Below are 17,574 nucleotides of genomic sequence, written 5' to 3' on the forward strand. Positions count from 1 at the left end.
GTCATCAGATGATAACCAAAATTGTATTTGACATTTATCATTAATGCCCAGTCAATTATGGATAACATTCACAATCTTAACTGAAACTTTTACTGTTGAATACACTGTTTTATAAAAGAGAACTCACTTGAGATTATATGTATCATATTCAGTGGAAGACCTTGGCACTGCAGGGATCATATAAAGAAATCCAAGATGTTCATTTTCACGTATTATTTTAATGATTTGCAAGGGATTACGAATGTTGGCTTTAATGACTTCTTCCCGGTCATGGAAAGTGTACTTAGGGTATGCTGAGGAGCTAGTCCCATAGAGACCTCTTCTTCCAATACCGGTACGCGACAGTTTAGGAGAGGGAGCGAACATCTCGGTAGAGGGCCGCTGGATCTAAACAAAGTCAATTTTTAAAAATATGAGTTTTTGCAAAAAACAAAGTATAAAAAAATGACAAAGTATTAACCTCAAGTACTAGTTACCATACTGCTTGAGATGTTTGGGTTCAAAGGTAAACATTTTTGAACAGAAAAATTCAAATTATTATAAGGCAGGGATATATTCCTTCCCAGTCTTCCTTATCCGGGGTCCATCCCCTTTCCCAACCCCCCCAGCATCTCCCATTGTCACCCTCTCTCCTTTAACTCTGTGTTTATTACATCAAAATACTACCAGCTCTACGGGGTTCTCAGGAGCCCAGCATTCTTCCTGCTCAGGTGCTTTGCATCTATCTTGACTGTGGCCTCTCCCCTCAACCCCCTCACCTAGTTCTGAGGACCTTAATGCTTTCCAGTGAGTGACATCTTAAACAGCTGTTATCAGAGCTCATAATAAACTTCTTTTTAGTGAAGGTAAGGGGTGGTTACATTGAGTATCGGGGATCATTATATAATAATAGCCTTGGAGAAGCATTCATGCTACAAACTCATGATTGCCTTGTTCTGTAGACCAGTGCTTCTCACATTTAAACGTGCATGTGAATTACCTAGGTGTCCTATTAAAATGCAGATTCTGTCTGTCAGTCTGGGGTGGAGCCTGGGATCCCCCATTTCTAACCTGCTCGCAGGAGCTGCGGATGCTGTGGACCGCCACTGGAGCACCAAAGCTAAGTCCCTGCCATGTTCACACACTTGAACTTTGCTCTAATCCCCCAGTTCCACTGTCTGTGCTCTCAGTGCCATTCACACTCCTTTGTTTCTTCCCAGCAAACTCCGGGGCAGCATCATACACACTTCCTCCTCCTGAGGAGGTTGATAATGATGTTTCAGGAAATTTGACACTAACTCCCAACAGTCATCACCTGGTCTCACCAGCAGAAGGGCAACTGGCATTAAGACAAAAGAATCACTATTGCAGACCTGCTTTGTTGAATAACTGATGTAAATATATGAATGATATCTTTATTGCCTGTTAGCATAACTAACAGAGGCTGCCATTTCTTTCTTTTCTTTTTTTCTTTCTTTCTTTCTTTCTTTCTTTCTTTCTTTCTTTCTTTCTTTCTTTCTTTCTTTCTTTCTTTCTTTCTTTTCTTTCTCTCTTTCTCTCTCTCTTTCTCTCTCTCTTTCTCTCTCTCTTTCTCTCTCTCTTTCTCTCTCTCTTTCTCTCTCTCTTTCTTTCTTTCTTTCTTTCTTTCTTTCTTTCTTTCTCTCTTTCATTTCTTTGACAAAGAGAATAAGAGAGCACAAGTAGGGGGAGTGGCAGAGGGAGACGGAGAAGCAGGCTCCCCGTTGAGGACTTGATCCTGAGGGGCTTGATCCAAGGACACCAGATCATGGCCTGAGCCGAAGGCAGACACTTAACCAACTGAGCCACCCAGGCGCCCCCGGGGTTGCCATTTCTATGAGAGACTGATTACCACAAGCTCTATGGAACAACATCCCCAGGAAGTTTGTATTCACAGATCCCATCATTCTCCATCTCTCATTCAATATACCCTGGTGAATAGGAGTTTCAGACAAAAATCCTAGAAAGTTTAGAACCAGAGAAAATACATCTTTGAACTCAAAAGATACAATGTGCTTTTTTCACTTAATGGCCAGGGACAGCAGCAACAACACTGTTTTCTTATGTAAAAGAAGAGGTCAAGCCAGATACCCCTAAGCCATAGAAAATACACATTGTCTTGTCTCAATGTTTCAACAAGGGCTGTAGTCAACTTTAATATTTTTATGGAATTAGAGTATTAATATTTTAACAGAAAATGCATGTATTTTCTTTATTATATCCTTCAAAAAGTTTTACTGCCTTCTAAGTACAAGATTTCTTCAACAATAGGCCTATATATTTTCATCTGAATACTTATTTCCAGTTATGTAACTCAGTGCAAAGATGTAATTCAATTTAAGCAGTCACATAAGTTCAGATTTTGTGGGGTGGGTGGTGGGGGTGGTGGAAAGAGAATGAAGGAAGTATGTATGTACGGATTTAAAGATTTTATTTATTTGAGAGAGAGAGCGCGTGTGCGCTCGAGCAGTTGCACGAGTGCGGGGCGGGGCAGAGGGAGAGGGAGAAGCAGACTCCCCGCTGAGCAGGGAGCCTGATGCGGGGCTCGATCCCAGGACCCCGAGGTCACGACCTGAGCCGAAGGCAGAGCTTAACCGACTGAGCCACCCAGGTGCCCCAGGAAGCATTTATTAATAAAGTATAGAACACCTGTAGTGTTCTCTATGATGGATGTCCAGTCCAATTTTTTTAAGTCAATCTTCCTTAATTACCAAAAGCAATGCCTCCACCTGCCTTCTTTTATCTCCCAAGGAATCCTCACTGGTACATTTCCATTCTAAACTCATTCTGAGAAATCAATATCCCCCTAAAATGACCCTCTTCTTAGAATAAACACCCTCCTCCTTTTATATGGAACATCCCTTTTCTTCTACATTTCCCTTTAATCCCTAACTCTTACTGAATTCTTCACTTAGTTATAGCTACAACCAGGCATAACACACAATTTAACATTCCCTTTTAGCCCCCTCCCTTCATCCCAGATATGCACAATTTCATTCCTCTCCTTTAAATTCAAGATCATGATGCCCACTTTATACCAAATAAACTAATTTATGGGCAATCAGAACTTTCTTGGCCCTACTTAAGATAGTTTGTTCTCCTTTCCTATTTCACAGAAACGAAATTAACTGAGGCTTTATAATTTCATACAATTGAGCATGTAATATTCTTTGAGGGTGATCTCACCCACATCCACAGTGAGCCTCTTTCCAGCCAGCTTCTCAAACCCACCACTCTCCCACCTGATCTGCCTTATTAACTGTCCATTCATTCCTCTCAGCCTAGTGCCAGTCCCTACAGTGGCATTTCCTCCACTGACCCTTCCCCTCACCACCAGGTGCAAGCATTCCCTTCTGTTCAGTTTGCCACAGTTTTGTACCTTAAATGACCAACGGAGACCTCTGATTGCACCCCACTGAGTTTGAGGCTCACTTGTCCATCTACCCACCATTAGATTCTGCCGTCTTCAAAGATGGAACCTGTCTTCATCTCTTCCTCTCTAGTACCCTAGCCCAAAGCCTGAAAGACACTAGCATTGAAATCTTTAACAGGTCTCGAAGAATCCTCTCAGTAGAAAGCTCAGAAAATTCTCAGCTCTACTGTCATTTTTATTGTGAGTTGTGTCCACATTTTCTCCCACTTCTATTTCTCTGTTTAATTATCTACAGGTATTTATAGAAAGTCGTGCTCTGGGGATTTCTCCCCAGAGCTACTGTTCACTTATTCCTTTCAAGGCAACTTCCCACTCTACAGCTCACCAATTACAGAAGTTGTTTTTCTAGCTGGTTTAGTTTCTATTTTATTGCCCTTCACCAAGGTCTTCAAAGACTGTCATTCTGGGTAATAATGATGAAAATTTCATAAAAGGTAAAATAAAATTCAAAACACTATTAAGTCTTCTTTTAATATGCAAGAGAAGATCAGAGGGCACTGAATAGATGCTGTAAGTTTTCCTTTATGCTTTTCCTCTACTGCCTAAAATTTCCTGGAATAAGAACCGAGAAGACGGTATTCCCCAAATACATTGTGTAACCTGATAGAGAAAAATTTTGCAACTATTCTCATGAGTTAAAAGCATGTTAGCAGTGCTATAGGAAACTAAAATTAAAGTGAAAGGCTCAATTAAGTATTTTAACAGTATACCTGTTTTTTCTTCACCACATGAACTTGCTGTTCAGGAAACTGAATAGATACTTTGGCAGAACTTCTTTCCTCTCTTCTTGGAGGTTTTATGATTCCAGAAGTGACTAACTGAAGTCGGCTCTGCTCATATATATATTCTGGCCTCTTATGATCTTGGTAGACTTTTAGCACTGGCTTTGGGGAATAAAAAAACATATTAATCTTTTTAATATTAACATGAATTTGTCTTATTCTTCACTTTGGACTCTATTCCTGTTGGAAATTGATCTCCCTGGACTAATTTCCTATTGAAGTCACAATCAGTGTGGTAGTTATCATCATGGATTGGCCATGGTCCATCACTAGACTAAGACTTTTCTATTTGGTTTCTATTAATTCTGTCCCTTAATTACCAGTGCGTACTTCTAGGAGTAAGGTTCTGACAGAAAAGGCTCAGAAGCATGAAATCACATATCCAGTAATTGTGCATTACAAACCCCTACCACTCATTACAACAGTTATTGTGGGAAGGACTGTACAATCCTTGCACTCTACCCAAAAGCCATTAGTCAATTCCCATAGCCATAACTGATCGAAGAGCCAGAAGAAATTGTGGCAAAAATAAATAAATAAATAAATAAATAAATAAATAAATAAATAAATAAATAAATAAATAATAGGAGAAACTGTGGCATTATATTAGGCTGATCAAATTTCAGATTAAGGCAATAAAATCCAGCATTCAACATGATACACTAATGCAAGGAATTCACGATAATGGCTTTAAGTTTCTAAGCATTATGATTTTAGCATGATAGCTAATCTCTTACAACTGGAGTGAGAAAAAAAAGCTTGAGAATAAGCATAGGAATCAGCTGTTAAGCTTTCAAGTGTGTGTAAATTACATTTGGTTTTGGCTAAAAATCCCTCTTGAGCCACTCACTGAAGAAAGGAAAAACACACAGATGGGGTCGGGAGGATCTCAGGTATATGACAGTGTGGAAAAGGAACACAGACCAGAATCACGGGGTACGAAGGGGGAGGAAAGCTTCTGCACAGCAAGAGAAACCAACAGCAAAATGAGAAGGCAATCCACCAAGTGGCAGAAAGTATTTGCAAATCATACAGTGATAGGGGATTAAGACCCAAAATATATAGAGAACACATACAACTCAATAGCAAAAACAAAATAATCCAATTTAACAATGGGCAGAGGATCTGTACAGACATTTTTTCCAAAGAAGACATACAGATGGCCAGCAAGTATACGAAAAAGATGCTCAACATCACTGATCATCAGAGAAATGCAAATCCAAACCATGAGATACCACTTCACACCTGTCAGAATGGCAAGTATCAAAAAGGCAAGAAACAGGGTGCCTGGGTGGCTCAGATGGTTAAGCGTCTGCCTTCGGCTCAGGTCATGATCCCAGGGTCCTGGGATTGAGTCTTGCATCAGGCTCCCTGCTCCTTGGGAGCCTGCTTCTCCCTCTGCTTGTCTCTCTCTCTCCCTCTGTCTCTCATGAATAAATAAATAAAATCTTAAAAAAAAAAAAGGCAAGAAACAAGTGTTTGTGAGAATGTGGAGAAAGGGGAACCCCCATCAATATTTGATATCACAATTTATATCTTTTTATCTTGTGTATTCACAACAAAGTAGCGCAGCTATATTTTTACTACTTTTGTCTTTTAACCTTTAACTAGTTTTGGGCGCCTGGGTGGCTCAGTTGGTTAAGCGACTGCCTTCGGCTCAGGTCATGATCCTGGAGTCCCAGGATCGAGTCACACATTGGGCTCCCTGCTCAGCAGGGAGTCTGCTTCTCCCTCTGACCCTCTTCCCTCTCGTGCTTTCTATCTCTCATTCTCTCTCTCTCTCTCAAATAAATAAATAAAATCTTAAAAAAAAACCTTTAACTAGTTTTATAAATAAGTGATTAATCCACCACCTTCACATCAGATTATTCTGAATTTTACTATATATTCACCTTTACCAATGAGATTTATACTTTCATGTTTTCCTGTTACTAATTATAGTGCCTTTTCATTTCAGCTTCAAGAAGTCCCTTACAGGGGCGCCTGGGTGGCTCAGTCGGTTAAGCATCTGCCTTCGGCTCAGGTCATGGTCCCAGGGTCCTGGGATCGAGCCCCACATCGGGCTCCCTGCTCAGCGGGAAGCCTGCTTCTCCCTCTCCCACTCCCCTTGCTTGTGTTCCCTCTCTCGCTGTGTCTCTCTCTGTCAAATGAATAAATAAAATCTTGGGTGCCTGGGTGGCTCAGTTGGTTAAGCGACTGCCTTCAGCTCAGGTCATGATCCTGGAGTCCCGGGATCGAGTCCCGCATCGGGCTCCCTGCTCAGCAGGGAGTCTGCCTGTCCCTCTGACCTCCTTCCCTCTCATGCTCTCTCTCTACCATTCTCTCTCTCTCTCTCAATAAATAAATAAAAATCTTTAATAAATAAATAAATAAAATCTTAAAAAAAAAGTCCCTTACAATTTACTTTTAAATAACAAAGCAACAAGCAAATATGTATATATAGAAAGAGAAAGAAAGGAAATATGGCAAAACACTAACAATTTTTAAATCTAGGTAGATAGTATATAAGTATTCATTTTACTTTTATATCAACTTTTCTGTATATTTGAAACTCTTTATAGTAAAACGTTGGGAGAAATTGATTTTTTCAAATAAACTGGCAAAAATACAAAAAATTAGATAGATGCACATAAACCATAATAGTGATCATCTCCAAGCAAGGAGAAAGGGCGTTGAGACTAAAATGGGGTACAAAAGGTATTTGAAATTTATTTGTAACATTCCTTTAAAAATAGATATTGAATCAAACTAAGCAAAATTCAACATTATTAACTTGGGATACACATACTTGTTTACTATACTTCTTTTTGTATCTTTTTGTATATTTGAAAATTTTCATAATAATAAAATAGAAACAGAGAAACACTTCTTAATATAACCTATTTAGCAAAATCAGCAGCAAACCTCAATCACCCTAAATAGTAAAAACCTAAAGCCATTATGAAAATCAAGAACAAGATCGCTATTTTCACTACCAACTTCATTTTTCAATTCTCAAATGGAAGCATCTAGAACAGGGGTCAGTAAACTTTTTCTGTAAAGGATCAGACAGTATATATGTTAGGTTTTGTGGGCCAGATGGTCTCTGTCAGAACTTCTCTACCATTGCAGCACCAAAGCAGCCTTAGACGATACGAAAATAAATGGATATCACTGTGATCCAATAAAACATTATTTACAAAAACAGGTTATAGGACTGGATTTGACCCATGGGCCATAGTGACTCCTAATCTAAAAAATAAAGTAACTGGTGTAAACACTAGGAAAGAAAGACAAAATTTTCTATCAATGATATTTATTATATACATTAAAAGTAAAAGCCTAACTACTGAAGTAATTATAAGGATTTAAAAGAATATTGCTGAGGTTTCTGGTTACAAAGTAAACAGACAAAATCCATTTGCTTTTCTCCATATTAAAAATAAACAGAAACTGGATCACAATAAAAATCTAAGGTTGAAATATTTAAGAATTTAACAAGAAACATAGGACCTTATTATAGCAAACTATAAAATCTCAGAGAGAATGAAAAACAAAACATGCAAAAGTATAAGGAAATGCCAAATGCTAATTGTGGGAAAAATCACATGCTCATCTCCATATGTGTCAAAAAGGCATTTGATAAAATTAAACTATTTTTGATAAAAATCTATTTGATTTTGTTAAAGCTTGTTTGTTTGTTTATGTAATCTCTGCACCCAAGGCAGAGCTTGAACTTAACGACCCTGAGATCAAGAGTCCCAAGCTCTTCTGACTGAGCCAGCTAGGTGCCCCTATTTATGATTTTTTTAATAAAAATCTATTTTTGATAAAAACATTAATCAAGAAAGGATAGATACTTCCTTAAAAATCTCAATGGCTAATATCATGCTTATGGGGGAACACTTAGAAATATTCCTACTGGGTGCCTGGGTGGCTCAGATGGTTGAGCATCTGCCTTCAGCTCAGGTCATGATCCCGGAGTCCTGGGATTGAGTCCCGCATCGGGCTCCCTGCTCCTTGGGAGCCTGCTTCTCCCTCTGCCTCTCTCTCTCTCTCTCTCTCCCTCTCTCTGTCTCTCATGAATAAATAAATAAATAATCTTAAAAAAAAAAACAAAGAGTTACATAAAAAGGAATGTAAAATATTAAAAAAAAATATTCCTACTAATCTCAGGAGAAAGACAAAAAATGTCTACTGTCCTCACTGTCATTTCTAATATTCTACAGGTATTAGCCAATGCAATAGTCCAAAGACACAGTATGAATATAAAAATTGGAAAGAAGGTGGCAAAAGTGTCATTATTATCAGATGATTTTATTGTTTGCCTGAAACACCTGAGACAATAAACAGAAAACCTAGCACAAAATTAGCATCCAGAAATAAAACCTGTTCATAAACTTAATAAGAAATAAGTAAAAGTCATATGAAGAAGACTTTAAAACACTCATGATGGTCATGGAAGAAAAAGCAAACAAATAAAATTCTATTTTGTTCTTGACTTGGAAAATTTATTATAATAAAAGTCAATTTTAAGTTAATCTATACATTTAATATGATCCTGACAGGATGACTTGGAGATTAGACAATCTGACCCTAAATGTAATACATAAAAATTATTAAAAAGAATAGACTCAAAAGTTTTTGGGGAAAAAAGAGTGATCAATGAAGGCCAGCCCTGCCAGATATTAAAATGTTATAAAACTACAATAATTAAAACTGTGTATTCTGGACACATGAATAGGAAAACAGATCAATGAATCAGAATAGAAAGTCCAGTAATGGATCCCAAAATCCAAAAGGGGACTGAGCCCACAATAAAGGTGATAATTTTAGGAAAATAATATTATTCAATAAATGATAATGAAATAACTGGGTAGCTGTTAGGAAAAAAGTTGGATCCTCTCATTCATTACAATGGGAAAAACTGAATAGATCAAAGATTTAAATGTAAAATAACAAAAATAATAAAAATAATCTTAATTTTTAAAGAAATGTATCCATGACATCACTAGATAATTTTATCTCTACAATCTTGCTAAATGTAGGGACTAAGTATTCCATAAAACTCAGAAGACATAAATTACTCAATTACATAAAAATTAGGAATTAAAACAAAACTTGAAACTTTTATCATGCTTATCACAGATAAGGGACTTATTTCCTAACGTATGAAGAGCTCATGCAAATCAATAAGAAATCTATCAACTACCCAATTAGAAAATAAGACATGAAATTCATACATTTCACAGATAGAAAAACAATAACTCCTAAACATATGAAAAGATGTTCAACTTTATTCAAAAAAGAAATTTAAATTAAAACTACTCTGAGATAGCATTTTTCTTCTATTACTGAAGCAACATCTACTAACCAAAATTACAAATGAACGTATGTTTTGAGTTGGCAACCCCATCTCTAGGAAGTCTGCCTACAGATAGCAGCTCACATGTATAAGACATGTCCAAGATTATTCACTGTAACACTGTTGTCATAAAAATACTATTTTAAAAACCTAAGCTATAAATTTGGGGCTTGCTAAATAAATTATGGCACATTCATCTATGATAGGAAATTATGAGCTATAATGAAAATTGATATAAAAAAACTTCTTGAACTGATATAAAATGATCTCCAAGCTATGTATTAAATGAAGAAAGCAAAGGGCAGAAAAGTTTGTTTAGTATGCTAGTTTTAGGCTTATAAAATATAATACATCTCTGAAGGCATACACAGCACTCTTATCATTGGATTGGTTGCCTCTAGAGAAGGAAGCTGGATGGATGAGGGACAGTGGGAGAAAATAGACTTTAACTGTGCAACTTCTGTACATTTTAAAATGAATTACTTAACTAAGAAGGAAAAATGCTAAAGTTTATAGGGAAGGATAACTAAAACAGAGAATATATAAAAAATAAGAATAGTGAGGAAGCAGTTGTCTTCTACTTATCAAAACAAAGCTACAAAGCCACTGTCACCAAAACAATGTGGTTAGATCAGTGGAGAAAAGAATCAAGAATCTGTAACTAGGTCTCACCATATATGAGAATTTTATACATAATAAAGGTGGTGTTTTAATTTAGTGGGGAAAAACATGGTGCTAGCAAAACATTTTGAAGAAAATGTAGTCCCTTTCCTCACATCAGATTTAAAAGTTCACATGAACGAAAGCTTTAAATGTAAAGTACAAAAATAAAGAAGAGTAAAATGGAAGAAAATGTGGGGAAATGCTGTCAACAGAATGAGTATAAAATGGTGGTCAATGGAGAGAAAACAAAAGTCCAATACAAAGAGAACGCTGCAATTCCGATAAGAACAGGATCCATTACCACTAATAACATGGGAGATGATTAGCAGCAGCCCGTGTGAGGGTGCAGTTTCAGCCTTCCCAATCAGGCAATAAAAGGCTGAAGATATTACAGGAAAACCTAGGAAAGGGTGAAAGTGAAATTTAATTTAGGCAACACATAGGCACTGGTTTGAGAAACTGTTCCCCAAGTAAAATGTGTCTGAATCAAATAAAATTACATAGATATATTTTTTTCTCTTCAACCCAACAATACCAATCATGGAACTCTATCCCACAAGAATATGAGCACCAGTCAGGATGGAAAATACAACGATTTTGCTGCACCACTGTGAATATTTATAAAACAAATGTGCCAAAAGAGAATGATTTAATAAATTATGGGATATTTGTGCAATGTGATACTTTATTGGGATAGGCAACCATTAAAAAGAATGTTACACAAATATCATCTGAAGGACCTCTGGGTGGCTCAGTCAGTTAGGCCTCTGACTCTTGATTTCCGCTCAGGTCATGATCTCAGGGTCATGAGATTGAGCCTGGTGTCAGGTTCCAGGCTGGGTGTGGTGGGCTGAGTGTGGAGCCTGCTTGGGATTCTCTCTCTCCCTGTCTCTCTCCTGCCTACCCCCCCCAACACACACACTCGCACTCTCTCTCTCTAAAAAAAGAAAGAAATATCATCTGACCTTGAGGAAGTCCTACAATGTATATTTAGATGTAAAAAGCAACATGTAGAGTACTATATTTATATTTATAATATGTTTTAAGGCAAATGTCCAGAAGTCTAAATATGTATTTTGTGTGTGTTTATCCATTTGTATAAAACTGAGTGTGGAGAAAGGCAAGAAGGGATATACACTAGACTGTTGATGACCTTAGATACCATAGACAAGGGGCTCGGAGATGGGAGAATGGGAAGGAAAAAATGTGAAAGAAAAAGAAGAGAAGAGGGAAAGGGGGTAGGAGGGAGGAAGGGAGAGAAAGAAGGAATGAGGGGGGAAGGGGTAGGAAGAGGAGAAGAGGCAAGTGAAGGGGAGGGAAAGAGAGAAGGGGTAGCAATCATAAAAAGAACATACCATAGTATTAACACTATATAAACAAATCAAACTACAGATACCCGTACACATGAAATCAGTCACTTGAATACAAAGCTACTTTCTCTCAGCATGATGGAAATTCAGGTAGTTTTCACTTTATTCCTTACTATTTTTAATACTGTATGAATTACCATATTCATGGATTAGTCATATTGCTCTAGTCATTTTTCGTACCTAACAACAGCCCCAAACCTAATGACTTAAAAAACACCTCCATTTATTTTGCTCAAAAATCTACAATTTAGGCAGAACTCAGTGGGGACAGCTTGCCTTTGCTCCATCAAGGCATCAGCTGAGACAGCTCAAAAGCTGGGGACTGGAATCAGCCGATGGCTTGTCCATTCACATGTGTGGCAGGTGATGTGGGCTATAGTCTGGGACTTGTTCAGATGACATTTCCTTAAGGAGACCTTTGTAGTCACACAACCTAATGTAGTCTGCCATTTGTTTCGAACACATTCCCTGTATTATTTTCTTAACACCTATCATTACATGACATTGTTCAGTCTATTTATTTAGGGTTACTAGAATGTCAACCGGAATCTTGTCTGCTTTGTTCACTGCTATATTCCCAGAGCATGGCCCAAAGCCTGGTGCATAGCGGGTACATAATAAACATTCAATATACACAATTAATTGCACTGAAGACAAACAGAACAAATTAATCATAAAGGGGTTACACTTTTGCCAAGTGAAGACAATATGTTACAGAGAAATAAATGTAAAAGGTTTCATACTAAGTCCATGGGAGAAAATTGATAGGTAGGCCCTGATGCCCCACACATGTAGTAGAGGCACACGGAATGAACTCCCTAGAAGAGACAGCAGAGGTCAGTGCCATAAAGCAACCTAAAAATAAAAACAACAAATCAGAACTATGGATGCTTAAGATTGTTTTCCTTCAAAATGAATGAGTACTGAAGTTTGAGAAACAATGGAATAAGGGTTAATACTCATAATATATATAGATATTTAAAACTCATAAACTGATGGGGAAAAGGTTAACAATCTGATTTTTTTTTAAGATTTTATTTATTTATTTGACAGAGAGACACAGCGAGAGAGGGAACACAGGCAGGAGGAGTGGGAGAGGGAGAAGCAGGCTTCCCGCGGAGCAGGGAGCCTGACGTGGGGCTCGATCCCAGGACTCTGGGCTCATGACCTGAGTCGAAAGCAGACGCTTAACAACTGAGCCACCCAGGTGCCCCAACAATCTGACTTTTTTAAGTTTTTAAGCAATCTCTATAACCAACGCAGGCCTGAACTCCCAACCCCGAGATCAAGAGTGGCATGCTCCACCCACCAAGCCAGCCAGGTGCCCCAACAATCTAATGTTAAAGTGGGCAAAATTTATGAACAGAATCCACAAAACAGTAATATGCCAATGAATGAATGAAAATACACTTCACTAATAATATGCAAATTACAACAATGTGATGCCATTTTAACCTGTCAGTCTAGCAAAAATAAAAGAACTGAGGGTCAGGTTTGGCGAAGATGTGGGCAAATGGGCCCTCTTCTACACTGTAGGTAGAAACTGGTTAAACCTCAACAGCAATTGAGCAATATTTTTCAAAATTAGGAGTGTATACAGAAGTCTATGACTTATAAAATGATACTTCCAGGAATCCATCTTTATATGTACAAAAGTAAGGCCATCCCATGCAGCATTATCTGTAATCACAAAATAAAAACATAACAAAATAGCAAATAAGCTGAACTCCCATCAATAGGACACCAGTTAATAGGTTACCCATGCAACAAAATACGGTGCTGCTGTTAGAAAAGATAGCTCGTTAAGCAGGGATTGGAAAAACTTCTGTATATTTATTTCATTTTGAAAATCAGTATGTATTCCATATCTTATTTTAAAATTATATATGTTTATACACACACACACACTTGAATAAACATATAAACAGCCTAAAGGGCAACTGCTAACAGCAGTAAGTAATGTCCCAGGGTGGGAGTGATAACCTTCACTTTTTACTTTATGCATGTTCACTGCTCCTTTCCATGGATTTAGAATTATCCAAGGGCACAAATGGATTCTTAAAATTAAGTGTTTTCAGACATGCACAAAAATTTTTAGGATACTAGGCATTTACTTTAAAAGTAATAAATTGAGGGCGCCCGGGTGGCTCAGTTGGTTAAGCGACTGCCTTCGGCTCAGGTCATGATCCTGGAGTCCCGGGATCGAGTCCCACATCGGGCTCCCCGCTCGGCGGAGAGTCTGCTTCTCCCTCTGACCCTCTTCCCTCTCATGCTTTCTGTCTCTCATTCTCTCTCTCTCAAATAAATAAATAAAATCTTTAAAAAAAAAATAAAAGTAATAAATTGAAATAACTATATGTAACATATATATTATTCTTCTTGAAGGTACAAGTATTAAATGGTACCCTAATATCTCAAAGAGCCTTACAACTTATATAATTAAGTATATATATTATACATAATCCTAAAGAGGATTTATCTGCTAGAAAACTTTGTTCACAACTGTATCCCCCCACCTTGAACAGTGCCTAAAACTCAGTATTTTTTAAAAATAAATGTTCACAGTGTTTACAGCTTCACAAACAAGTCTTAACTTTTAGGCTTTCATTCCTTCTTTGTTAATTAAGAGTCTGGAAATGACCATCCCCCATAGGAATTTTTCAAGCTCCTGTCTAGCCAAAATTGGCTAAATGCTGGATTTTGAACTTACCAGAGGCTCTAGTTTTATAGGCTGCTGTCGTTTTCTTGTTCTCTCTTGAGCTTTTGTAGTGTGCCTAAACGTCAGGAATTGTGTGTCAGATTCACTTTCGGTGGGTACTACAAAACTCAGTCTTCCCTTTGCTGTTATACTGTTCAGTCTTGCAAGGGCAGGGTTTTCCACCTGCTCTTCAATATTTTTCAGTTTGACATCCTTCTCTGAGGTGTGAAAAGCCATTCTCACTCCTGGAAAGAGGAGGGTCAGCAAAAGAAAAATGAAAAGTAGAGCGAAAGAACTGGGGAAGTGGGACCAGTGTAAGGGACTTAAGAACTAGGGAGTGCTGAATTTCCTCAGCCCGAAGGAAACCCCACAAAGTTACTCATTTCTTCCAAACTAAGGACTCGAATCAGAGAAGTGAAAATGCCTAGCCTTCAAGTAGCTGGGGTGGCATCCAGGAATTTGCATTTCTAACAAGTTCTTAGATGCTGCAGATGCCACTGATTTGGGGACCATACTGGTCTAGATTTGGAAGGATAAAAAGAATTGCAATTAGTATTGAGATCAATGTTTTTCATTCTTGAGTGTGCAAAATATCTCCAGGGGAGCTTGTTCAAAACGCAGGTAATTTGGGGCTCCTGGGGTGGCTCAGTTGGTTGAGCGACTGCCTTCAGCTCAGGTCATGATCCTGAAGTACGGATCGAGCCCCGCATCTGGCTCCCTGCTCAGTGGGGAGTCTGCTTCTCCCTCTGACCCCCCCTTTATGTGCTCTCTCTCATTCTCTCTCTCTCAAATAAATAAATAAAATCTTAAAAAAAAAACGCAGGTAATTTTTATGCAGGCAATCTGAGAAATACAGCCTAGGTACTCTAAAACCAAACAACAACAACAACAAAAAACAAACAAACAAACAAAAAAAAAACAAGAAACAATCAAAGGGAAAAATAGGAGTTGAGAACTAAATCCTAAAACACTGCTCCTGGAGCTTTCATATGCATGGGGAAATTGTTAAAATGCACATTCCGATTCATAACGCTAGAACTATGAGCCTCTAGTAGTGGTCTTGCATCCTCACCGCCACTCACACTCCCACCCCTCCAGATGGGTGGAGATACTTCCCTTCAAAATAGTACCACAGCACATACGGTCTTGAAACAGGTGTCGGCAGGCCTAGGTTTTAGTCTAGATCTGTGTTGACCCATCAGAATCTCCTACGCAATTTTAATTTTTCAAGTAGCCATATTAAAAAACCCAAAAAAGGAACAGGTGAAATAAATTTTTAATAATGTGCTTTATTTAACATATCGAAAATATTCTCATTTCGACATGCAATCAATATAAAACTTATGAATGTTTTATTTCATTGTTACTACATCTTCTACTTCACATTTAGAGATCTCAACTCAGACTCGGGGCTAGTGGCTACCATATCGAGTAGCGCAGCCTAGATCTGATCACTCCATGAGAGATCTTGGACCAGTCTCCTGATACCTCCATTCCTCACTTTCCACCCCTCTAAAATGATAGGTAGGTAGTCAGTCCACTGACTTTCTCTGCTTCTCTGAGCCTTATCCTCACGTGCTCCGAAAGCCAAGCTGACTCCCCGGCCTAGAAGTCGGAGCCCATCCCCACAGCTCTATTCCGCAGGACTCACCAAGTCAGCCTAGGGCGGCCAGAGCCGCCGCTGTCGAGGGTCTCCAGAGACAGCAAAACCAGGTCTGGTAGTAGAAAGTTGACTGTAGTCCGGAATGTTTGCTGTTGCCTAGCAGCCACCCGTCCTCTACAGACGTGCAATGCGCCTGTGCGCGACCTGTCGCCACGGCAACGCCTCAGCCAACCGCAGTTCTGAGACCCTGAGCCCGCCGGCCAATTGAACCAATCAATGCCTCCGAAACATTTCTACGCCGCTGGTTGGTGGAGAACACCCACTCGACCTGAGTGGTCGCTCCTCCGCTCTGGCAACTGGCCACTGTTTAGGCCTGTAGGCAAGGCAGTCGAAGGAGGTGGCTAGGTCTGTTTACTCCCTCCCTTCTCCTGCGGGAATCTTTTCTGTTTCCCTTCATAAGGCACGAGACTGACTTGACGGTTCCTGTAATCTAACTTTCTCTAGTTAGAAGAGTCAAAAATCTCGGGAGAGGGAGGTGCCTTGTACAGAGTCCCGCTCTCGAAAGGAGCTGGGGAGCGACCATCCTCCATCTCTGTCCCACCCACCAGCCTCCTCCCGGGAGTAAGGGAATGTGGGCTGTTCTTCCCCTCAGACTCCACCGTGTCCTTTCAACTAATGTTCTTTTCCACCTGGAAGGTAACCTAGTGTCAGGCACAGCGTGAGCCCATATTACTTGGTCCCGCGCTCTACTTACCAAAGCAGACTCTGGATCTTGTTCTGGCATTTTGGCTCACCTAATTAAGTCTCCGAACGATTGCTGCTAATACTTTGTGGAAGCGACCCCACCGAAATCCGATCCAGGTTGCTTACTGAAGATGTCATCCCAGTTAATGATCAGGGGAAGCAGCCCTTTCTCCTGCCTGAAGGAAATGTTAACACCAAATGGCAGAGTCCTGGTTTTCAAACTCCCCTCCAAAATGACATAATCACCGCTGGAACTCATAGTCTTCTTTTGTGCTTTTTGGTCCCTCTTTTTTTTTTTTTTTTTAACCTTGATATTTGTTTCTTGCCTTGAATGCCAAACCCTATATGAAGTGCTTGACCTATCATACAACCTGCATTTTCTCAATCTTAACATATTCAGGTAGGTATTTTACATGCTAGATGGGACACCACCTACAGGGTACAGAATCACCTATCAATAGAGCTGGGATGGAGATTAAAGATCACCTAATACAGCTCCTCCATTTGATTAATAAGAGAACTGAGACGCAGAGAGGGAGCAAGTGATTTACTCCAAGTTAGTCAGCTAGTCAGGGCAGATACAGAACTTAGAATACAGATCTCCTAAATCCCTAATCAGATACTGGAAACAGCAAGGGAGTAACTTCAGTTTAGAAACAATTCAAAAACACCTCAAATGTAGACATAAAAATACTAATTCACCAGAGATAAAAGGTCTACACAATTGGAGCCAATAAAATATAATAATTTATATAAACTAGTAATTAAAGAAGTTTGAAGCCAACCCAATGCATCAAAACATAAAATTAAAATAGTATGCAGTGTTAGACACATTTATAAAATGAATTTCATTTCACATGTGCAGTGAATAATCTGTTCCCTTAAACATTGACATAGTAGAGACAAAGGCCATTGCTTCTCAGCCCCAGAATTTTTTTTT

At 38.8% G+C, this 17,574-nt stretch overlaps 1 protein-coding gene across 1 annotated transcript in view; it reads right to left on the reverse strand.

Moving 5' to 3' along the window:
• Positions 1-17,574, reverse strand: part of DNAH6 (dynein axonemal heavy chain 6) — a 241,149-nt gene that overhangs the window by 198,536 nt on the left and 25,039 nt on the right. Inside the window, exons 2-4 of the mRNA XM_073897471.1 lie at positions 14,300-14,532; positions 4,141-4,314; positions 128-387 (exon numbers count right to left, since the gene is read on the reverse strand). Of these exons, the coding sequence (XP_073753572.1) occupies positions 128-387; positions 4,141-4,314; positions 14,300-14,524 (659 nt within the window). The 5' untranslated portion in view covers positions 14,525-14,532. The remainder of the gene's footprint in view (positions 1-127; positions 388-4,140; positions 4,315-14,299; positions 14,533-17,574) is intronic.

The sequence above is a fragment of the Callorhinus ursinus genome, unplaced genomic scaffold, assembly GCF_003265705.2.
Source record: "Callorhinus ursinus isolate GAN/ISIS: 27379988/994484 unplaced genomic scaffold, GSC_fseal_2.0 scaffold10, whole genome shotgun sequence".
NCBI lineage: Eukaryota > Metazoa > Chordata > Mammalia > Carnivora > Otariidae > Callorhinus > Callorhinus ursinus.